Here is a 24588-nt window from a genome sequence, read left to right on the forward strand (position 1 = left end):
CGAGTGGGTAATTTTTAGAATGAACGGAAATGCTGTTGATATTTATATCAGGACAGAAGTAAACCTAGGACCGTCCCCAGGAAATCAGAATGAATGGTTGTTGGGTCTATAACCACAAGATCAGCCACAGCCTTGTGTGACCTGGCAATGACCTCACACACATGAACCCATCAGCTGTGGTTGCCTATACAAGATCAGGTCAGTCAAGATTCCAGCTGGAGGGGAGAGGGTTCCTAACTCCCCACCTCACTCTGAGGAGCCATTGGCAGCTGGTGGATACTGGGGAAGGACAGTCCTTGTCTTTGTAGTTGTCCATGGTACAGACAATGGTCCCACATCATTTGCAGATGGTTGGTACTAACTGAACTCAGTGTTTTTTCCCCATTACCTGGACTGTGTGTTATAAAACATAAATAAAGGGCTGAAAAGACGGCTCAAGGGTGAAGAACACTTGTTGCCAAGACCCAGGTTTGGCTCCCAGTACCTACATGGTGATTCACAACCATTTGTAATTGCAGTTCCAGGCTATCCTACCCCGATTCTGACCTCCACAGGAACCAGGCACACATATGATGCACATACATACTTGCGGGCAAAATACCCTTATAAATAAAAATACATAGCTATTAAAAATATAAATAGCTGGGTGGTTATGGTGGTATATTATTTGTATTTTAATAAATAAATCTTGCCTGAAGACCAGAGGCAAAGCTAAAGTCAGTAAAGGTCAGGTAATGGTGACACATACCTTTAATCCCAGCATTTGGGAGACAGAGGCAGATGGATTTCTGTGAGTTCAAGGCCACCCTGGGCTACACAAGATAATGCAGGAACAAATCCAGGTGTAGGTGCCTCGCACCTTTAATCCCAGTACTAGAGGGAATATAAAGTGAGAAGAGAGAAAGGCTTAGTCTGTTTAGTTTGCAGTCGCCCAGCCTTGTGAGAGGTAAGATTTCTCTAGTGGCTTGGAAGCTTTGCTTTTCTACTTTTCAGGTTAAACCCCAGTTTCTGTCTCTGGGCTTTTGTTATTTGTGCTATAGGTGGTAGTGGCTCATGCCTTTAATCCCAGCACTCAGGAGGTTTGGGCAGTTCAATTTGAGTTCAAGGCCAGCCTGGTTTACAGAGCAAGCTCTAAGATAGCTAGGGTTCCCCCCACACATAGTCTCTTCACTACTGGCTCTAACTCCAATTTCCATGGGAGAGACAATATTCTCTTTTACCTCTGTAGGTACTAGGGATGCACATTGTGTAAATACACACATGCAGGCAAAACACTTATGCACATAAAATTAAGATAAATAAACTTATGACTTTTTAGTTAATTGAAAAATGAACAGTTTGGTTTTTAATGACACAAGATAGGAGAGGTGTGGGGGATGGGGTGAGAGAAAAGGGAGACAGGGAAGTGGGGGACCGGAAGGAAGAAGCAGAGTGCCCTGGGGACCAAAGAGAAAGAGGAAGGGTTAAGAAGTGAAGTATTGAGGACTGAAGGGTACATGGATGACACTAGGTAATACTTTCCTAGTCGAGATAAAGGAAACAGGTCAGGCAAGCTGGGGATCTAAGAAGTACAGAGACAGAGGAAGAAACTGGTAGACCAAACAGAACAAAGGATGGCTCAGAGACAGGGAGAAAAAACCACCAGAAGACAGGTGGGGGAATTAAGAGATCTAGGGGGCTAGCACACCTCCCTGAAATGCCACTTTGCCTCTCCACTCCCTAACTGTAGTAGAGTAAACTTTGACACTTGGGTCTTATGTTATCAGACAACTGCCTATAAAGATAATTAAGTTCAAGGTCCAGGGAAATTGATCTACTTATAGGAAGCATGAACTCACAGTATCAGTTTGCTCTTGAGAGAAAGTGAGGTAGGACTGGCTGTTTTTTCTCTTTACAATATTCCCCATTTAATTTTCCTCTTTTCTGTTGTTCATTTATTTAACCCCCCTCTTCATTTGTTTTTCTCTAGTCTTCCAATTGAGAGGCTCAATAGCCTCTGCTTCCTGTTTCATTTTCTCTTCCCAGTACTGGCACCTGCCTCGGACTTCTGGGCTTTCATATATCAAATTAACCTTGCTGCTCCATCATGGCAAGCCGAAAACGGGCCAGCAAACTACTGGAGGATGTGTTCTGCCCCATTTGCATAGAAATTCTGCGGGATCCTGTCACCATTGACTGTGGGCACAACTTCTGCCTGCACTGCATCAATCAGGTTGGGAAAACTACAGAAAACCTCCAATGTCCGCTCTGCAAACTCCCGGTGAATAAGAATATGTTGAGGCCCAATAAACTGTTGGCTAGTCTTGCAGAGAAAATCCAGGCTATGGATCCTGCTGAAGAACAAACAGAAGAAGAGACAAGATGTCGGAAGCACAAGGAAAAAATACATTACTTCTGTGAGAAGGATAAAGAATTCCTCTGCTTGGTGTGTCGTGACTCCAGGGACCACAAAACACACGAAGTTACTGTGATAGATGAGGCTGCCCAGAAGTACAAGGTAGGCACCTGCCTCCTTCTCTGTCCCCAGCTCAGCAGAGTAGAACTCTCTGGGGATTTGGAAGCTGCTGCCTGTTCCATCTGGTTGGCACCGACTGCTGCACTCTTAACACTTGAGTTAGCAGTTTGCAGCTGGGCCCAGTGAGCTCAAGGATCCAGGTTCTGGGAAATACCAATCTGTAAACAAGGCAAGAATAATCAGAATAGTACTTTGTGGGCAGGGGAGATAATTCAGAGACTGAAGGCACTTGCCACCAAGTCTGAGGATTTGACTTTGACACTCCATCACATAATACAAGGAGAAAATTGATTTGATCCTTGAGAAAGAAAGGGTGCTGCTAATAATGACATCTGAACCCTGGGATATCTTCCCTGCCTCCCTAGAATCAGAACCTGACTGAAGCATCCTCTCCCCACAGGTGCAGATTGAGACAGAGGTCCAGGTCTTGGGACAAAAGGACAAGGAAATAATTAAAGAGAAGAAGGAAGGTGAAGGAGAAATCCAGGTGTTCAGGGTAAGAAATATTTACTCCAAACACTTCTGAAAAGTTGAGCATCTCTGTTGAGGAAATGTCTGAGCACTCCTTATACATCAGGCTGGGACAAAGTCCTGCTGACAAGATGGCGAGGGGCAGAGCAGAGGGTATGGTGTCTGAGCCATGCTCCTGAGCTGTACTGACCTACCTGCCTGGGTGCTGCACCAGTGAACCAGGAGGGCTTCTGCTCCTCCACACACAGCAGGTTTTGTAAGGAGCACACACACACACACACACACACACACACACACTGGCTCACAAAGCCCCTTTTTCCTAGAGACTGATTACACAGTAAGAAAAGACAAGAGACTATGATACCACCAAATTTGATTTTTTTTTACTTTTTTTAAAAAGGTTTTTGCATTACTTTTATCTATGTGTATGTGTCTGTGTGAGTGAAAGTCATGTGTGTGCAAATCTTAGCAGAAACCAGAAGAACTGGAAATATAGATTTTGTGAGCTGCTCTTCATCGGTGCTGGGAACTGAATTCAGGTCCTCTGGAAGAGCAGTAAGCATTCTTACCCCCTGCATCATCTCTCCAGGTCCATCCATGGGAAATTCAATGTGAAGGCAGTTAAGCTGAGAAGAGTGCTCTCTCTCTCTCTCTCTCTCTCTCTCTTTCTCTCTCTCCTTTCTCTCTTGCCTTCTCTCTATCTCTCAAGTGGTCCAGGCTGGCCTGGAATGGAGCCTGGTCTTGGCTTCCTAAATCTCCTGTCTGCACTTCCCAAGTCCTAAGAATTCTTAGTTGTGCATGTGACTGATGTCCTTGAAGGTTAAAAAAAAGTCATTGAGCCTAAATTCTTGAACATAGCAAGTGCTATTATCTCCTTGCCCCAACCTTCCCCCTTCCCACAGGTAAGCTTCAGCAAGCTATTCTAAACCTGTCTCAGAATAATCCTTACATACTCCTAAAGAGTGAATGGTGTCAGATGGTGCATGTCCTTGATTCCAGCACTTAGGAGGCAGAGACAGATGGATCTCTATGAATACAAGATTAACCTTGTTCCTCTAAATGAATTTCTGGCTATCCAGAACTATATAAGGAGACATAGCCTGCAATTAGTTAATTGATTGATTGGTTGATTGTTGATTGATTTAAAAAGTGAATTATGTACTTAAAGGAAGCTTGGAGGATCCTCTCTCATTCCTTCTTCATCTCTGCATCCCTTCCCTAATCCCCAGGCCCAGGTACAGCTCGAGAAACTAAAGGTCCTTGAGGAATTTAAGAATGTGCGCCAGAGACTGGAAGAGGAAGAGAGATTCCTCCTGTCCAGGCTGAGCTGGCTGGAGCAGGAGGGAGTCAAGCAGATAGAAGAGTATGTCACTGACACAGAGGGACAGCTGACCACCCTCAGAAAGCTAACAAGGTCCCTGAAAAATAGGCTACAAGCGCCATCCATGGAGCTACTGGAGGTCAGTGCTTTGGGAACTCTCTCTCTCTCTCTCTCTCTCTCTCTCTCTCTCTCTCTCTCTGTGTCTTTCTCTCTCACTCTCTGAAAGATACTTAAGAATCTGTATTATACTGTGTCCTAACAGCTCCTAATATCTGACTCCTCCATGTTGTCTCCCAAAATGAAATTTTGAGAAACTCCTATCATTCCCGGAAAGGACATAAAAGTCAGTTACTTTCCTTTCTTTGGGGATCTGCCTGAGGATCCTGTCAGGTTTTAAAGTTAAGCCTGTTGCTCCCCACAAGGCTGCACTTGTATTGTCTCCAACTTAAAGCACTGTTCCTCTCTATGCTCTTCCACCCCAAGTCCCAGCGCTAACCACGCACTTTCTCCTAATAACCCTCATATATGAGGTGTGGTTTCTTTATTACTTTTTATTGCCTTCCTGAACTAATCTACCAACTGCTGCCCTGCTTCCCCTAACACAGTAGCTCTCCACCTGTGAGTCTCGATCCCTCTGGGGGATCAGCTGACCCTTTCACAGGGGCGACAGAAGACCACCGGAAAATACCAGATACTTACATTCCAATTCATAAGAGTAGCAAATTTACAGTTATGATGTAGCAACGTAAATAATTTTATGGTTGGAGATAGGGACAGACAGACAGACAGAGACATCAGAGACAGAAAGACAGAGAGAGGAAAGAGAGGGTGAAAACTGGGGTGTTCTCACTCTGCCTCCAGCTGAGTTGAACCCCTTCTTGGTGCCTATGACTAGGCACGCTCTGACATTGTTCTCTCTTTCTCTTCCAGGGCATCAATGACATTTTGGGCAGGTATGATGGGCATCCCAAGTGCACTGTGCTTTCTGGTTTACTCACACATACAACATTCAACATAAATCCCAATATGTTCACATCCTCCAATAACTTTTCTATGATCTCTTAAGGTTGCGGGTGGGGAAGACCAAGCTGTCCACAGTAGCATGTGGTCTGCTGGGCACAGCTCTTTTCACCAACACCCAGCTTTAGAGCAGCGACACTCCCCTCCCATATTCCTCTTTGTCAAGTGGGTGAACCCTGAGTTTCCTATTCTCCCTCCCTACTCCCTGTCCCTTCTCTCTTCTCTGGTCCATCTCTCATCTTCATTTCCATATTTTCTTGGGTCTGATCTCATTCAGCCCTGCATTCCTGTCCTGGCTCCCATTGCTGTGAGACAATGGTCTTATATCCTGCAAAGTTTTATCAGTTGTACTAGTTTAATAAAATGCTGATTGGCCAGTAGCCAGGCAGGATGTATAGGTGGGGCAACCAGGCAGAAAGTAGAGGCAGGGCAACCAGAGCAGGAGAATTCTGGGAAGAAGAAAGGTGCACTTTGTAGTCATAACCCAGAAACAGAGGAAGAAGATGAGAATGCCTCACTGATAAAAGATACCAAGCCATGTGGCTAACACAGACAAGTATTTTGGGTTAATGTATGTTATAAGAGTTGATAAGAAGCCTGAGCTAATAAGCTAACCAGTTTATGATTAATGTAGACCTCTGTGTGTTTCTTTGGGACTGAAAGGCTACGGGACGCAGTGGGACAGAAACCTCTGTCCACACCCCCTGACACTCATCTCCCTGGCTCTAGACTGTATTTATCACTCTGCCTCCTCACCAGGAACCATTTCCCAGGTCCTTCCTGCCCACATTCTATCCCTGAACTTACCACTCAGATCAACATATCTTCACAGCAGTAAAGAATTTCAGTTTCACAACCCAACCCCAGTTCCTATGAACCTGGAGAAAAAAATCATTGAAGCCAAAGCAAGACATGAGTCCATCATAGAAAGCTTGAAGAAATTAACAGGTAAGATGTGCCTGCCACTTCCTGTGCTTACCTGCATCAGGATTCTTTCCCTCACCCCAGATACTGCCTGGCATCTCTGGTACAGCCCCAGAGCCTTTCAGAACCCAGACTGAATGCTGAGTACCTTCAGAGAACCATTATGCAGAAATCCCTCATGCTGTGCTGTATCAGGTTTAGTGCTGAGGATGGAACTTAAGGCTTTCTTGACAAGCACTCTGCAATCTGAGCTACATCCCCAGAGTCAAAGCACCTCTTACCTCAGAAATTTTCCTTGTTTACTTGGTGGTGAACATGGGACTAGAAGTATGTTCCCAATTTGGTTGTTGCTTATCACATGTACCTCTGGGCACCAAAATACAGCATTCACACATAGTGTAAGTAAAGAATACACATTGACTGTGAAAGACCTAATATTGAAATAGAGCATGAAATGTAGCAATGAAAACAAAAGCAAACAGAAATATTGTCCAGGGAAGTCTCTTATGGAAGACCGCAGTGATCTTCTGAGCAGCTGGGTCTCTAGCATGCTGCTCTGTGCCCAGGTAGCACTCAACCTTTATTGGACGTGCTGAAATGATGCTAAACAAAATATATTATTTAATTCATTTTACTCATTTCTTTTTAAAAACTTTATTTATATTATGTGTATGAGTGTTGTGTGCATGTATTATGTATATGCCTAGTGTCCATTGAGGTCAGAAGGCGGTGCCAGATGCCCTGGGACTGGAGTTTCAGTGGATGCTGAGAACTGAACTGGGGTCCCTGGTGCTGTTAACCACTGAGGCCTCTTTCCAGCTCCCTTTTCCTTTCCTTTTGAGACACTGGAACTCACTATGTACTGTAGACTAAAAGTTGTCATCATCCTGTGTCAGCTTCCTGAGTGTCAGCATGCCCTGGTCTTTTAGGGTTTCAAAATAACATCTAGAAAATTCCAAATTCAGAGGCTTATGCTTGTGGCTCCAATACTTCTGTTCTGGACTTGGCTGTACTGGAGAGCAACTTCAGGGAGATGCAAGGGCAGCTTACCCTATTTGCTGCCTTCTTGGTTCACTGAGGCTATGAGAGAAATCCCAGTACCACCTCTTCCCACATCAGCAATCAGTGCCTCACTGTGTGGTCCCCATTGCTTGCTTAACCTCTGTGGATTCCCCATCTCCTTCACTCTCTCCTCACAGACAACCTGAAGACTGAAGGGGAGGAAGATAAAAGTACATTCCTGAACAGCCTGGATAAAAAGGACAAGGAGAACTGTAAGTGTGTGCATACCCTGTTGTTTGGGGAAAATAAAGAATACAAAATCAATGGGAGATTAAGAATAGAAGGTACAGTGTGTGTGAACACCAATGAAGAACAAGCTTATAGAATTTTATTATTTTCCATTTACTATTATTTTACATGTATGTAATCATAGTGACACCCCCACTAATTAAGAAATGTTCATAATGAATGGAAATTTATAGATGTATGTCTTCATTGCACAAGGCTCAGGTGGAGACAGCTCAGTCTGTAGCTGGAGCTGACCTAACAGGCCTGGGTAGCCCAGCAGAGTTGAGGAGTTGAGATCCACAGGGACAATGCCTGTAATGATGGCATCTGATTGGTTCAGCTTTGAGGGTTGTCAGGATAAAAGCCAGGATCAGCTGCTCATCCCCAATATGACTTTTAATTTATAACCACTTGTTATTAACCTAAATTTCTTTTTTCTCTCAAATCTTAGGGCACCTGTTACAGAGGAATAACTCAGATTTGCCCACCTCAGGTAGGATTCCTGCTTGGCACAAGGGTCTTCCTGTAGGGAAGCAAGGGTCCTCTAGGTGTGCAGGTCAAAGTGTTCTGTTCATTCCCAGCTCTGATACAGCAGAGGAAAGTTAGAAACCAGACCCTCGGATAGCTACCTAACATGCAGAACACCCTGATTGCTCCCAGCTCCCCTGAGAATACAGGAACAAAAAAAATTGGAAAGACAACTTAGGCTTCCCACAGGAGGGACGGAGAAGAGCTATGTAATTGTACAGACTTCAGGGGCCAGAGATGGGGAGACTTAGAGTGAGGGTCAGGCATTTCCCTCTTCTGCTTCCCAAGCTATACCTTCCATGGGAAAGACCTAGACCCCAACAGGAGACCCCTAATGTGCAGGTGTACCCTGCTGCTTGGTCTTTGTCTCTCCTACTGCCTCTGGAGTTCAGCAGGACCTAATGCTCAGCCCTATTTCATCCCCTTCCACTTTGAGGCCTCCTTTTTGGGACAGCACCCTCTTCAACACTGCTTTGGAGCAAAACTGGGCCCCTTTCCCTATGTTCCTGGAGGAGGAGCTGGCTGTGAGCTGGGCTCTGTGCACACCGACAACCTCAGAGTTGTGGGCTGCACATCCCTGGATGTTGCCCTTTCCTTCTCGCTCCCCCACCTCCTTTGGGTTTTCCCTTCAAAAATTTTATTTTCTTGGTTGTTATGTTGTGCATACTTTTGCACAACAGGGGTGAGAGGTTATTTTGTGAAGACCATTCTCTCTTTTACATGAGCTTTTTATGTGAGTTTTGGGCTTAGGCAGCAAGTATCTGTATCTGTACCTGCCAAGTCTTCTCACCTGGCTTTTATTAGTTTTTTTTCTTTTTTCTCACTGGCTAGTATGTGAGAGTATGTGCACACATGTGTATGATGTGTGTGTCGGGGGGGTACGTGCTTGCATGTGTGTGGGTGGGGTGTATGCTTGCGTGCGTGTGTGTGGCGTGTGCACTTGTGTGTGTGTGCGTGCATGTGATTTGTGTTTGTAGTGTGCGTGCATGCATGTGAGTTTGTGGTGTGTGTGTGTGTGTGTGTGTGTGTGTGTACACTCATGGAGGCTAGATTTAGGCATCTTCTTTCACACTCTTTCTTATTTCATGGAGAAGATCTCTCATGAACCTCAAGCTCACTAGATAGTGTGGGCTGTCTTACTACTGAGGCCCATGCCCATCCAGTCATCCCTGCTAATCAGGACCAGGGTTACAGGTGTGCCAGGGCCACACCCAGTTTTTATTCTTAGATGTTGGGGTTCATGACTCATGTCCTCATGCCTACACAGCCAAAGCACCTCCCCCAGTTCTTTGTTGTTTTTTTTGTTTGTTTGTTTTGTTTTTGTTTTTTGCTTGCTTGCTTTTGAGACAGAATCTCATATATCCCAGACTGTCTTTGAACTCATGGTAGTTCTCCTGTCTCAGCTTCCCAAGTGCTGGAATTAGTGGTGTATGCACCACTGTACCAGGCAATGAGCACCTCCAACAAAACAGAAGACAAGCCCCCATGGTGGTTATTCTCACCCAGTGCTGCTCTTCTCCAATTGCTTTGACTCTGATGCCCCTGGTAGACCTTAGAAGTTCCTACCACTGTCTCCCTCTATGGTCGTTGTCCCCATCCCCTTACACCCAGTTATACGACTTAGCCAGGTCTGTGGATCAGAAATGGGTAAAATATGCTTGGATCATCTCCCTAGCCTACCCCATTGACCCTGACCACTTGCTTTAATGCACACTTTCACATCCAACAATTCCCCAACCCCACACACAGCAGAGGAGTACTATCATTGCAGCAAAGGCTGAGATGCAACACCAAATGAGGGGCTAAAATGTTTCCACTTTCTAAACCTTAGCAGAGCCGGGACCACTGATGCTCTAGCCTTTGAATAGGACAAAGACTGTGTAGCTTTGATAAACTGCCCTTCAATATCCGAGCCATAATACGAGGGTGGGGGTAGATCAAGGGATGCCATTCTATTCCATTCTATCGTGTGTACTCGTGCATACACATATGTGTCTATGTGTGGGAGTCAAAGCATGAGTGGGGAAGTCACTCTCCCACTATGTGGGTTTTTGGACTGAAATCAGGTGTCAGGCTTGGGGACTCAGGCCTTGTCAACTGAGTCACCTCCTGGCCCCAGGAACTCAGTTTTAGAAATTCAGGCTAGTGGTGACCCCAGCTTTAGAAAATCAGGCTGAAAACCTTGACCTCTCATAGTAGCCCCAATTGTTTGCCATATGTGAACCAGGAAATGTGGAAATGGGAAGATGTATTTTCATAGTTAGAAGATCCAAATTGTCCAAGGTGTTATGACCTTGGGTCAAGACCTCTTTCTGAAATGATTCTACTACCATGTGGACTGGGGGAGCTTCCCTCTGCACCCACAGAACAGAACCTCATAAAATCAGAGGCTAAGTTTGAGGCCTGAGGATGGAGAGTGGAGAGAGGTACTGGAGCGTGGTATAGGGAGCATGGGTATGGTATCCCACATCTATAATTCCAGCACTAGGGAGGTGCAGTTTTAAAGATGAGAAGTTCAAAATCATTCTTAGCTATACAGAAAATTTCAGCCCTGCTTGGGTTATATAAGACCCCCTTCTCAGAAAACCAAAAGAAAGAGGCAGGAGTCTTCTCTGAGGACAGGGACTGAAATTTGAAGGAGAAATTCTCCCTCTTGCTACATCATGAGAAACTCAAAAGCAGGGTGCTTGAGGACTTGGCCAGAAACTATTCCTTTTCAATCTTCTTTATCTTCCCACAGTACCTATGACCCTGGACTCCACTTCAGCTGACCCAAACCTCATCTTTTCTCAGGATCTAAAGAAAGCAAGCTTCTGCCTCGTTGACAGCGCATTGAATACGCAGGCAAAACCTCGACAATTCTATCCTTTCCACTGTGTGAGGGGATCCCCAGGCCTCTTCTTTGGCCGTGTGGTGTGGGAGGTGGAAATCCAGGGACCCCCAGGTATGCTTGGCATAGTGGGCATGGTTGCCGAGTTGCCTCAGGGGTTCCAGATTCAGAACTCTGAGCCATGCTGCTTGTGGGCATTGCGCATTTCGTCCTCTGGATGTCAGCCAATCACCAACTGCAGTATCCAGGAGAATCTCCCAATCTGTCTTAGGAAAGTGGGTGTCTATGTGGATTATGACCGTGGAGATGTTGTCTTCTATGATGCCATCACTAACAAACACATCTACACCTTCCAAACTTCCTTTAACAAACAGGTCTTCCCCCTTTTTGGGCTCCTAAATCCCCACAGCTCTATCTCCCTGAGCCTCTAGGGCTGCACCTATGTGGGTCCCTCAGTCTCTTCCCTACCCATCCCTCATGATTGAATGAAATGCAAGTGGCAGAAATGAAGCTTGACCCTGCTCGGGTATGCTACACACCCCACACACCCTACACACCCTACACATACTACACACACTACATACCCCATACACACTACACACCCCACAACCCTACACATACCTCACACCCTACACACACAATGCACCCCATATAACATATACACCATATACACCCTACACACACTGCACACCCTACAATCCTGCACACCCTACACACAATACACCCTACACATAAAATATACCCCTCACATGCCACATACCCTACACCCAATACACATACTGCACACCCCACACACCCTAACACCCTACACATACTTTTTTCCCTGAGTGAAGAAGACAGTGGAATCTCCAAATACTAACCACAAGGCTTTTCATTGCTGAACTTCATAAAATGACACAATTGGAAGTGGCCAAACTTCAGCAACAGCCCATTGGAAGATATCTGGCCACTCCCTGCTTGAGATGCAAGTCCAAGACACTGCACAGCACCCTGCCTGCCTTTTTCTCTTCTTCACTACCTGCAGCTCCTATGACTCTGAACTTGAGCACTGGGCTTTTGCCCTTTCCTGAAGTCTGAGAACCAGAGGCTACATGCAGAATCAGCTAGGCCTGTGACAGTTTGTAGACAGGGCAGTCTTCAATCAGGGCTGTAACCTTTTGACAATTCAAAGCAATGTTGTCACCCTCAACAACTCTACCTTCAACTTAAAAACAAAATTGTAAACCACCCTTCATTTTGATTTAAATTTCTAATTTTGTCTTGGGCCACATCTATGGCTATCTTTGGTCTCCATTGATGCTCCAGACTCAGGCAGGTTACTACTGGAATAGATTGATAGCCAGGGTGTGTTTGTGTAGAACCACAGATAGAGCATACTACATTTCAAACTAAAATTTTAATTTATTTTACATTTCTGTAGTGTGTGTGTGTGTGTATACTCACATGTCATGGTCTCTCTAGAAGGTCAAAAGATGACTTTTGAGTGTCAATTCTCCTTGCTTCCTTATGGGATCCAGGATAGATCTTAGCACACAGACTTGGTGCAAGTGTCTAATGGATAAATCATCTCACTGTCTCTCTTTTCCATTCCAAAAAGAAGACTGTACATAGACATGTTTGCTAGCTTATTCTCCCTAGAGTTCATGTAGCCTATCCTGTCCTTAAACCCTGTATGTTGCGGGAACTGGGCAGGACTGAAAACTCAGTCAACAAATGGTGTCCACATGGACAACTGCATCCACATAAAGCCTGAGAGAGCTAGGGAAGTAATTCTAGACAAAAAAGAAAAGAATAGAGTTAAGCACAGCTTATTGTTAGTAGCATTTTCTTAGAGGGCTCTGTTTGCTAGAGGCTAATGCATCTCATTTAAGAGAGGCTTCCTGGGGTTGGAGAGATGGCTCAGCAGTTAAGAGCATTGCCTGCTCTTCCAAAGGTCCTGAGTTCAATTCCCAGCAACCACATGGTGGCTCACAACCATCTGTAATGAGGTCTGGTGGCCTCTTCTGGCCTTCAGGCATACACACAGAAAGAATATTGTATACATAATAAATAAAATAAATATTTTTTAAAAAAATGAGGCTTCCCGACTCAGTTTTAGTTATAAAACCTTGCAGCTCTTTTAAGAGGCCCTGCCACAAAACACTTAAATGGCATTGATGAAAAGCTGACTGCATGCTTTTTGGTTTTCAGCCTTAGCAGGAAAAAAGCTGTGCCATTTTAAAATGCTGGTTTTCTGGGCTGTCCTGTTGCACAAACTCTGACTCTTTTAGGCAGGAGGTCTGGCTACAGATCATTTGACTGTGGTTTGTGAGTAGACTGCTGAAGCTTGCTTGCTGGCAGGGACCTTGAAACGCCATAGAGTTGTGGCCATAAACATGGTTATAGCCAGTACCTCTGCCATGTGGCTGGAATCTCAGAAAGCTAAGAAATGGGCTAGATCCAGCTTCCAAAGTCATGGCTTTAATCTTAACCATATCACTTAGCAAATTAAAGACTCATGTGGTCAGAAAAAGAGAGATATACAGTAAAGAGAGAGTCAAAGATGAAGGAAACCTCTAAATGGTTTCTAGTGTGTTAAAAATATATGCAGGCTAAAAGTTAAAGTCCTTAAAATGAAAAAAAGAAGAGATTATCTGGGTGTGGTGGCACACAGCTTTAATCCCAACACTTGGGAGACAGAGGCAGGGCAAACCCCTGTGAGTTCAAGGTGTGGTGACACACACCTTTAATCTAAGCACTTGGAAGGCAGAGGCAGGTAGATCTCTGTGGGTTCAAGGACAACCTGGTCAACAGAGTGAATCTCAGGATAGCCAAACATATACAGAGTAACCCTGTCTCAAAAGGGCAAAAATTAAAAATTAAACAGATAGAGGTTAAAATAAAGCCACATAAAGATGAAAAATACACAGAGAGTCTGGATATTGTATGTTATTATGTTCTCTTTGAATTGTTTGAATGCCGAGAAAGGAGCAACAGCTGCTAAAAGATATTGGTTTATAAATGCTGCTGAATTAATCCAAGATAGTTATTTTGAAATTACATTGACTTTAAAATTGAAGTCAAAAGATTTGTTACTTTGGAGAAGAGTTTTTGCTTTTGTTTCAACAGAAAATGAGAGGCTTTGGATTTATTCTGAGCTAAGAAAAATCAGGTTTGATCATGAAAGACCACATGAGAAATCTCCAGCAGGAAGAGATGGCCCAGATGTCTGATTTCTACATAAAGAACAGATTCAAGATGCTGCCTGAGATGATCAAGCCTCACAGAATACTCTAGTTAGGACTTGATCATAAGTCTAAATTTACTTTAGGTCCCCATAAGATTATCAGCACCACCAACCACCACAAAGTAGCCTGGAAAACTATGCCCACATTCCCAAAATGTGGACTATGGATGAGTTCCTTTGTTTAGAATGTTTGTTACAAGTTGTTATGGCTAATGGTCAAGAAAAAGCTAAACAAAGGATATTTGATTAAGAGTTCTTGTGTTCTTGTTTTTTGGTTTTTTTTTTGGATATGAAAAAGTTTATTAGGCAGTTTTTTAAATTAATTTATTAATTTATTAAAAATTTCCACCTCCTCCCTGCCTCCCTTTTCCCTCCCCCTCCCTACTTCCCCTCTCTCTCTAGTCCTAAGAGCAGTCAGGGTTCCTTGCCCCGTGGGAAGTCCATGGTCCTCCGCCCTCCATCCAGGTCTACAAAGGTGAGCATCCAAACAAACCAGACTCTCACAAAGTCAGTCCATGCAGTAGAATGGAAACCCAGTGCCATTGTCCTACAGTCAGATATTAGGTAATTTTATACTGCAGTTTTTAACAAAATAATAGTAGGTTTTCTTATTTATTTATTTATTAAAAATTTCCACCTCCTCCCCAACTTCCTTTTCCCTCCCCCTCCCTACCTCCTCCTCCCTCTCTAGTCCTAAGAGCAGTCAGGTTTTCATGCCCCATGGGAAGTCCAAGGTCCTCCTCCCTAAATCCAGGTCTATAAAGATAAGCATCTAAACAAACCAGACTCCCACAAAGTCAGTCCATGCAGTAGAATGGAAACCCAGTGCCATTGTCCTTGGCTTCTCAGTCAGCCTTCATTGTCAGCCACATTAAGAGTGTCCAGTTTGATCACATGCTCCATCACTCCCAGTCCTGCTGGCCTGTAGTGAGGGGCTGCGGGCAGGCCTGCTTTTCATCCTGCCCGGCTCCTGCACAGCTAGCTTAGCCCCAGAAATAATAACACACAAGTTATATTCATTTAAACACTGCCTGGCCCATTATCTCTAGAGAGTTAGTTACTGACTAACTCTCATATCTTGATATTAACCCATTTCTAATAATCTCGTGGTAGCATCACAAGGTAGTGGCTTACAGGAAAAGATTCAGCATGTCTGACCTGGTGGCTGGCTCCATGGCGTCTGCCTCATTGCCCTCTTCCCAGCATTCTGTTCTGTTTACTCCGCCTACCTAATTTTCTGTTCTATCAGAGGGCCAAGGCAGTCTCTTTATTGACCAATGAAAATAACACAATAGACAGATAACCCTCCTCCATCACTGGCCTAGGTGAGCTCCCATTAGATTTGTCCCAGTGTCTCAGTGGGTGGACGCACCCCTTGTGGTCCTGACTTCCTTGCTCATGTTTTCCCTCCTTCTGCTCCTCATTTGGACCTTGGGAGCTAAGTCCAGTGCTCCAATGTGGGTCTCTGTCTCTATCTCCATCCATTGCCAGATTCAGGTTCTATGGTGATATGCAAGATATTCATCAGTGTGGGTATGGGACAAGGCCAGTTCAGGCACCCTCTCCTCTGCTGCCCAGGGAACAATCTGGGGACCTCTCCTTGGAGTTGGAAACCCCTCTAGAATCAAGTCTCTTGCAAACCCTGAAATGGCTCCCTTAATTAAGATATTTACTTCCCTGCTCCCATATCCACCCTTCCTCCATTCTACCCATCGTATTCCCCAAGCTTTCCCCAATCCCCACCTTTTCCACTCTCTCTACCCATCTCCCCTTATATCCATCCCCACCCCACCCCCATGCTCCTAAGTTTTGCCTTGCAATCTTGTCTACTTCCAATATCCAGGAGAATAACTATATGTTTTTCTTTAGGTTCACCTTCTCACTTAGCTTCTCTAGGATCACGAATTATAGGCTCAAAGTCCTTTAATTATGGCTAGAAACTGCTTATGAGTGAGTACATACCATATTCCTCTTTGTGGGTCTGGGTTACTTCACTCAGTAAAGCATTTTCTATTTCAGTCCACTTGCATGCAAAATTCAAGATGTCATTGTTTTTTACCGCTGAGTAAAACTCTAATGTGTATATGTTCCACACCTTCTTTAACCATTCTTCTATTGAGGGACACCTAAGATGTTTCCATGTTCTGGCTATTACAAATAGTGCTGCTATGAACATAGGTGAACAAATGCTTTTGTAGTATGATAGGCATCTCTTGGGTATATTCCCAAGAGTGGAATTGCTGGGTCATGAGGGAAGTTTACTCCCAGTTTCTGCTACGGGTCAGAAGCACACTTACCCCTCTGATGGATCTTCTGCTACAGGATCAGTGCCCCTTGCTGGCCAGGAATCTCGCTGATGTTTTTTTTTTTTTTTTAAAAAAAAAGAGGGAGATAATCTTCAGCCTCTTCAAAGAGCTGTAGAAAATGGCATTTAATTTAAATTAGAGCTCTGTGGTAGTGAGACATAATTGCTCCTGGCAACACCGATCTATTCCTGAATGTTGAGCACCAAAGACACTCCACTGGGAATTTATTTTCTTCTTGGAAGAACTGGCCTTTGGGCAAAGAAATGCCCATATCTCAACCACTGACAAAGATACATAGTATCCATAAATGGATAAAACAGGACTGTCAAATCCTTCCAAGACAGGGTAAGATAGTTTTGAAAAGTTACTTGCCTTTAAAAATGGTATGTCAGTTACATTAGGCCTTAGCCAAAGTTGGCTGCTTCAGCATTGCAAATGAAACTTTGGGTGATTGCCCAGGTAGCCAGTTGTCTCTGTCATTTGTTGGACATTTTAAAAGTTCTTGAATGCACTTCCTGTTTGCTTAAGTAATATTGTTTCCCTTTTCAGATCTTCGATGGGGTTAAAGAATAGATAGTTGTGGTTACCTTTCTCATAATTTTGCCAAGCTTAATTTCAATGTTAGATTTAGATTAAAATAGAATGTTTGGTAAAAGTTTGTTATGCATTCCTTGCTTAATATTGTTTATTGTTTGTAATTTTATATTTAGTATCTGTTCCTATTATATATAGTTGTATTGGGTTTGGATATATCTTGTTTAGAAAAAGGGGGAGATGATGGGGAAGCTCTGTTAACCAATCACACACCCAGTTGAGGCATGGCTACCTGGAAGAGAGGAAGAAAAAACTGAGAGGGATCAGGTGCGCACTCTCTGGGCGATTCCCACTGGACACAGAGGAAGTCGGACTCCCCATTCTTGTGGTGTGAGTTTTCCCTTATAACCATTAAAATTATAATTATTATCTTTAAGCTGGACTGGTTATTTCCTGTATCGAGCTAATTCCCAACAGCTTCTAAAAAGATGGGAGCTAGGAGTCTTATTTGGCCAAGCTAAATGAAGACACCATCCTTTAAGAATTTCTGTTTCCCAGTCATCCAAAGTCTCCCAACCAAAAAAAGCCCAGGACCAGATGGTTTCAGCTCAGAATTCTACAAGATTTTCAAAGAAAAATTAATACCAATACTCCTCAAATTGTTCCACACAGTAGAAACAGAAGGGACATTGCCAAACCCTTTTTATGAGGCTATTAATACCCTGATACCCAAACAACATAAAGACATTACTAAGAGACCAATCTCACTCATGAGCATTGATGCAAAAATCTAAGTAAAGTTCTGGCAAATCAAATCCAAGAACATATCAGAACCTCCATCTACCATGATCAAGTTGGCTTCATCCCAGGGATGCAGGGATGGTTCAACATACAAAAATATATCAATGTAATCCACCATATAAACAAACTGGAAAATAACTGTGATCATCTCCTTAGGTGCCAAAAAAAACTATCACATCACCCTTCACAATAGCCACAAACAATATAAAATATCTCAGAGAAACTCTAACCAAACAAGTGGAAGACTTGTATGACAAGAACTTTAAACCTTTGAAGAAAGAATTGAAGAAGACACCAGAAAGTAGAAAGATCTTCCATGCTCTTGGGTAGGTAGAATTAACATAGTAAAAGTGGCAATCTTACTAAAAGCAATCCACATATTTAATGCAATGTTCATCAAAATCCCAGAAAAATTCTTCACAGACCTTGAAAGAACAGTACTCAACTTCATATGGAAAAGCAAAAAACTCAGGATAGTCAAAACAATCCTGTACAATAAAAGAACTTCTGGAGTCATCACAATCCCTAACTCAAACTCTACTGCAGAGCTACAGTACTGAAAATAGCTTGGTATTGGCATAAGAACAAACAGGAGAACAAATGGAACTGAATCAAAAACCCAAATTAATCCACAAACCTACAAACCCCTGATTTTTGATAAAGAAGCAAAAAATATCAAATGGAAAAAAGAAAGCATAATTTAACAAATGGTGCTGGCATAACTGGATATCAACATGTAGAAGAAAGAAACTATATTTATATCTATTACCATGCACAAAACTCAAGTCCATATGGATCAAAGACCTCAACATAAAGCCAACCACACTGAACCTCATAGAGGAGAAAGTGGGAAGTACACTTGAATGTATTGGTACAGCAGACCACTTCCTAAATATAACCCTAGTAGCACAGACACTGAGAGAAACAATTAATAAATGGGACCTCCTGAAACTGACAAGGTTCTGTAAAGCAAAGAACATGGTCAACAAGATAAAACAACAGCCTACAGAATGGGAAAAGATCTTCATAACCCCACATCAGACAGAGGTCTCATCTCCAAAATATACAAAGAACTCAAGAAATTGGACACCAAAAGATCACATAATCCAATAAAAAAATAGAGTACAGACCAAAACAGAGAACTCTCAACAGAGGAATCTAAAATGGCTGAAAGACACTTAAGGAAATGTTCAACATCCTTAGTCATCAGAGAAATGCAAATCAAAAGAACTCTGAGATTCCATCTTACACCTGTAAGAATGACCAAGATCAAAAACACTGATGACAACTTATGCTGGAGAGGTTTTGGGGAAAAGGGAATAATTCTGCATTACTGTTGGGAATGCAAGGTGATATAGCCCCTTGGGATGTCAGTGTGGTCATTTCTCAGAAAATTAGGAAACAATCTTCTTCAAGACCCAGTAATACCACTTTTGAGCATATATCCAAAAGATGCTTAATCTTGTCACAAGGATATGTGCTCAACTATATTTATAGGATCATTGTTTGTCATACCCAGAACCTGGAAACAACCTAAATGCCCTTCAAATGAAGAATGGATAAGAAAAATGTGCTGCATTTACACAATGGAGTACCACACAGCAGAAAAAAATAATGACATCTTGGATTAGGCAGCCAACTGGATGGAGCTCTCATTTTGAGTGAGATAACCCAGACACAGAAAGACAATTATCACATGTACTTACTCATAAGTAGTTTTTAAACATAAAGCAAAGAAAACCAGAACACAAATCACAATCCCAGAGAACCTAGACAACAATGAGGACCCTAAGAGGGACATACACAGATCTAATCTACATGGGAAGTAGAAAAAGACAAGATCTTCTGAGTAAACTGTTATCATAGGGACCTTGGAAGAAGGTTGAAGGGAAGGGGAGAGGCAGGAAGGGGAGCAGAGAAAAATGTAGAGCTCAATAAAAGTCAATAAAAAAATAGATTTCTGTATCCTCAGGTGGTTGAGATGCGGGAAAGGAGAGAGAAGGAGAACAAGGAAAGAAATACCTTGTTTGAGGGAGCCTTTATCAGGCTAGCAAGAAGCCTAGCATTAGAGAAATTACCAGGAATCCCTAAGGATGATGTCCTCTAAGTAATAGTGGAGAGGGTTCCTGACTTGTCCTAGCCCTGTAGTCAGATTGATGACTGTCTTAAATGTCACCATAGAACCTTCATCCAGCAACAATTGGAAGCAGATGCAATGAACCACCATGGAGCATTGGGTTGAGCACTCAAAGAGCAGTCAAATAGAGGGAAGAGTGAGAATATGAGCAAAGAGGTCAAGACCATGATGAGGATACCCACTGAAACAGCTTACCTGAGCTAATGGAAGCCTTCCATCTCTGGACTGACAGTGAAGGAACCAGCACAGAGCTAAACTAGGCCCTCTGAATGTGGGTGACAGTTGTATGACTGGGGCAGACCGTGAGGTCACTGGCAGTGGCACCAGAATTTATCTCTACTGCTTGTTCTGGCTTTTTGGAACTCATTTTCTCTGAAAGGATAACTTGCTCAGCCTAGATATTATGGGCAGAGCCATGGTCCTGCCTCAAAGCAATGTGCAAGATTTTGTTGACTCCCAGTGGGAAGCCTTAAACTCTCTGGAAGTGACAGGAGGATGTGTAGGGGAAGGTGGAGGAAGCAGAAAGAGTTGAAGGAGTGGGAAATGGATTTGACATGTAAAATGAGAAAAGACAGTTTTTTTTTGAAAGTAATTTTATTAAATTATAAAAAGTTTCCATTTACGCCCCTCCTCCCAACGCCCTCCCACTCCCCCCCTCCCTCTCCTCCTCCCTCTTTGTCCCCAAGGGCAGTCAGGGTCTCCTGCCCTGTGGGAAGTCCAAGTTCCTCCCCCCTCCCTCCAGGTCCAGGAAGGTGAGCATCCAAACAGACTGGATCCCAAAAATCCAGTATATGCAGAGGAAACCAGTCCCAGTGTCATTGTCAATGGCTTCTCAGAAAGACTGCAGGCCAGTCACATTCAGAAAATCCGGCCACATTCAGAGAATCTGGTTGGATCACAAGCTCGTTCAGTCACAGCCCAACTGGCCTTGGTAAACTCTCATTAGATCCGACCCCTTGTATCAGTGGGTGATAGCATCCCTCGCAGTCCTTCGTCATTTTCTTCCTCCTTCTGTTCCTCATTTGGATCTTGGGGGGCTCAGTCCGGTGCTCCAACGCGGGCCTCCGTCTGTATCGCCATCCAACGCCAGATGAAGGATCTATGGTGATAAGCAAAATATTCATCAGTATGGTCACGGGCCAAGGCCGGTTCAGGCACCCCCTCCTCTGTCCAGAGAACAATCTGGGGATCTCTCCTTGGACCTGGGATCCCATATATAATCAAGTTTCCTGTAAACTCTAAAATGACTCCCTTAGTTGAAATATATTCTTCACTGATCCCACATTCATCCTTCCTCCCTTCCCCCCATCCCGGTCAACCGAGCTTTCTCCATTCCTCCCCTACTCCCTTCTCTCTAACCGTCTCCCCTTCCAACAACCCTCCCACCCCTCCCCCCCCATGCACCCAAGGTTACCTGGGACTCTCGACTATTTCCTACCTCCTGGCGGATAGCTAAATAATCTTCATCAGGTTCGTCTTCTTATTTAGCTTCTCTAGGATCACGAATAATAGGCTCAAAGACCTTTAATTATGGTTAGAATCCACTTATGAGTGAATACATACCGTGTTCCTCTTTTTGGGTCTGGCTTACCTCACTCAGTAAAGCGTTTTCTATGTCCATCCATTTGTATGCAAAATTCAAGATGTCATTATTTTTTACCACTGAGTAAAACTCTAATGTGTATATGTTCCACACCTTTTTTAACCATTCTTCTATTGAGGGGCACCTAGGCTGTTTCCAGGTTCTGGCTATTACAAATAGTGCTGCTATGAACATAGTTGAACAAACACTTTTGTAGTATGTTTGGGAATCTCTAGGGTATATTCCCAAGAGAGGAATTGCTGGGTCCTGAGGGAGGTTGACTCCCAGTTTCCTGAGAAACCCCCACACTGATTTCCAAAGTGGCTGCACAAGTTTGCATTCCCACCAACAATGGATGAGTGTTCCCCTCACTCCACATCCTCTCCAGCATAGGCTATCATTGGTGTTTTTAACTTTAGCTATTCTGACAGGTGTAAGATGGTATCTCAAAGTGGTTTTGATTTGCATTTCCCTGATCGCTAAGGAGGTTGAGCATGACCTTAAGTGTCTTCTGGCCATTCGAAGTTCATCTGTTGTGAATTCTCTGTTCAGATCAGTACCCCATTTTTTAATTGGGTTAATTAGAGTTTTAGTGTCTAGTTTCTTGAGTTCTTTGTATATTTTGGAGATCAGACCTTTGTCTGATGAGGGGTTGGTGAAGATCTTCTCCCAGTCAGAAGGCAGCCTTTTTGTCTTACTGACAGTGTCCTTTGCTTTACAGAAGCTTCTTAGTTTCAGGAGGTCCCATTTATTCATTGTTTCTCTTATTGTCTGTGCTACTGGGGCCCTACTTAGGAAGAGGCCTCCTGTGCCTATATCTTGTAGACTACTTCCCACTTTCTCTTCTATCAGGTTCAAAGTGGACAGATTGATGTTGATGTCTTTAATCCATTTGGACTTGAGTTTTGTGCATGGTGATAGATATGGATCTATTTTCATTCTTCTACAGGTTGACATCCAGTTATGCCAGCATCATTTGTTAAAGACGCTTTCCTTCTTCCATTGTACACCTTTAGCTCCCTTGTCAAAAATTAGGTGTTCATAGGTTTGAGGGTTAATATCTGGGTCTTCTATTCGATTCCATAGGTCGACTTCTCTGTTCTTATGCCAATACCAAGCTGTTTTCAATACTGTAGCTCTGTAATAGAGTTTGAAGTCAGGGATAGTAATGCCTCCAGAAGTTCCTTTATTGTATAAGATTGTTTTGGCTATCCTGGGTTTTTTGTTTTTCCATATAAACTTGATTATTGTTCTCTCAAGGTCTGTGAAGAAGTTTGATGGGATTTTGATGGGGATTGCATTGAATCTGTAGATTGCTTTTGGTAGAATTGCCATTTTTACTATATTGATTCTCCCAATCCAAGAGCAGGGGAGGTCTTTCCATTTTCTGGTATCCTCCTCAATTTCTCTTTTCAAAGGCTTAAAGTTCTTGTCAAATAGGTCTTTCACATCCTTGGTTAGAGTAACCCCAAGATATTTTATGGTGTTTGTGGCTATCGTGAAAGGTGATGTTTCTCTGATTTCCCTCTCCGTTTCTTTATCCTTTGTGTATAGGAGTGCCACTGATTTTTTGGAGTTGATCTTGTATCCTGCCATGTTACTAAAGGTGTTTATCAGCTGTAGGAGTTCTTTGGTAGAGTTTTTGGGGTCGCTTATGTACACTATCATATCGTCAGCAAATAACGAAAGTTTAACTTCATCCTTTCCAATTTGAATCCCCTTGATCCCCTTATGTTGTCTTATTGCTATTGCTAGAACTTCAAGCACTATATTGAAGAGGTATGAATAGAGTGGACAGCCTTGTCGTGTTCCTGATTTTAGTGGAAAGGCTTTGAGTTTCTCTCCATTCAATTTGATGTTAGCTGTCGGCTTGCTGTATATTGCTTTTATTATATTTAGGTATGATCCTTGTATCCCCAGTCTCTCCAACACCTTTATCATAAATGGGTGTTGAATTTTGTCAAATGCTTTTTCAGCATCCAATGAAATGATCATATGGTTTTTTTCTTTCAGTTTATTTATATGATGGATTACATTGATAGATTTGCGTATGTTGAACCATCCCTGCATCTCTGGGATGAAGCCTACTTGATCATAATGGATGATTTTTCTAATGTGTTCTTGGATTCGGTTTGCCAGTATTTTATTGAGAATTTTCGCATCGATGTTCATGAGTGAGATTGGCCTGTAATTCTCTTTCTTGGTTGTGTCTTTGTGTGGTTTTGGTATTAGGGTGACTGTAGCTTCATAAAAGGAGTTTGGCAGTGACTTTTCTTTTTCTATATTGTGGAATACGTTAAGGAGTATAGGTATTAGCTCTTCCTGGAAGTTCTGGTAGAATTCTGCATTGAAACCATCTGGTCCTGGGCTTTTTTTGGTAGGGAGATTTTTGATAACAGCTTCTAGTTCTTCACGACTAACAGGTCTATTTAGATTGTTCACCTGGTCTTGGTTCAACTTTGGTATATGGTACTTATCTAAAAAAATGTCCATTTCTTTTACATTTTCCAACTTTGTGACATATAAACTTTCGTAGTAAGATCTAATGATTCTCTGAATTTCCTCTGTGTCTGTGGTTATGTCCCCCTTTTCATTTCTGATCCTATTAATTTGCAAGTTCTCTCTCTGCCGTTTGATTAGTTTGGATAGGGGTTTGTCAATCTTGTTCATTTTCTCCAAGAACCAGCTTTTTGCTTCATTGATTCTTTGAATTGTTTTCTGTGTTTCTATTTTGTTGATTTCAGCCCTCAGTTTGATTATTTCCAGTCTTCTACTCCTCCTGGGTAAATCAGCTTCTTTTTTTTCTAGAGCTTTCAAGTGTGTTGTTAAGTCTCCAATGTGTGCTTTCTCTGTTTTCTTTAGGTGGGCACTTAGTGCTATGAACTTTCCTCTTAGCACTGCTTTCATAGTGTCCCATAGGTTTGAATACGTTGTGTCTTTGTTTTCATTATATTCAAGGAAGACTTTAATTTCTTTCTTTATTTCTTCCTTGACCCAGGGGTGATTTAGTAGTTGACTGTTCAACTTCCATGAGTTTGTTGGCTTCCTGGGGGTACCATTGTTGTTGAATTCTAATTTTAATCCATGGTGATCTGACAAGACA

At 43.0% G+C, this 24588-nt stretch overlaps 2 protein-coding genes across 3 annotated transcripts in view; both read left to right on the forward strand.

Moving 5' to 3' along the window:
- LOC125403115 (E3 ubiquitin-protein ligase TRIM31-like) overlaps positions 1 to 24588 on the forward strand; it is an 86923-nt gene that overhangs the window by 33988 nt on the left and 28347 nt on the right. The gene's annotated exons all lie outside the window — the stretch shown is intronic.
- On the forward strand, positions 1846 to 12310 carry LOC125403122 (E3 ubiquitin-protein ligase TRIM31). 2 transcript variants are annotated; one of them, XM_087898668.1, is made up of 9 exons: positions 1846 to 1868; positions 1970 to 2497; positions 2916 to 3011; positions 4216 to 4446; positions 5238 to 5260; positions 6163 to 6275; positions 7451 to 7525; positions 7993 to 8034; positions 10810 to 12310. In XM_087898668.1, exons 2-9 carry the CDS (start codon positions 2087 to 2089, stop codon positions 11328 to 11330), a joined length of 1512 nt encoding a protein of 503 aa, XP_087754794.1. In that variant the 5' UTR covers positions 1846 to 1868; positions 1970 to 2086; the 3' UTR covers positions 11331 to 12310. The 2 variants fall into 2 exon arrangements, with proteins under 2 accessions (XP_087754794.1, XP_087754793.1); XM_087898667.1 differs by having other exon boundaries at positions 1847 to 1868; positions 6160 to 6275.

Source organism: Myodes glareolus, chromosome 18, assembly GCF_982192425.1.
Source record: "Myodes glareolus chromosome 18, mMyoGla1.1, whole genome shotgun sequence".
Lineage (NCBI taxonomy): Eukaryota > Metazoa > Chordata > Mammalia > Rodentia > Cricetidae > Myodes > Myodes glareolus.

Coding starts and splice junctions, on each gene's coding strand:
- LOC125403122 (XM_087898667.1), top strand. CDS start 2,087: ATGGCAAGCCGAAAACGGGCCAGCAAACTACTGGAGGATGTGTTCTGC. Junction 2,498..2,915: donor AGGCTGCCCAGAAGTACAAG/GTAGGCACCTGC, acceptor CTCTCCCCACAG/GTGCAGATTGAGACAGAGGT. Junction 6,276..7,450: donor AAGCTTGAAGAAATTAACAG/GTAAGATGTGCC, acceptor CTCTCCTCACAG/ACAACCTGAAGACTGAAGGG.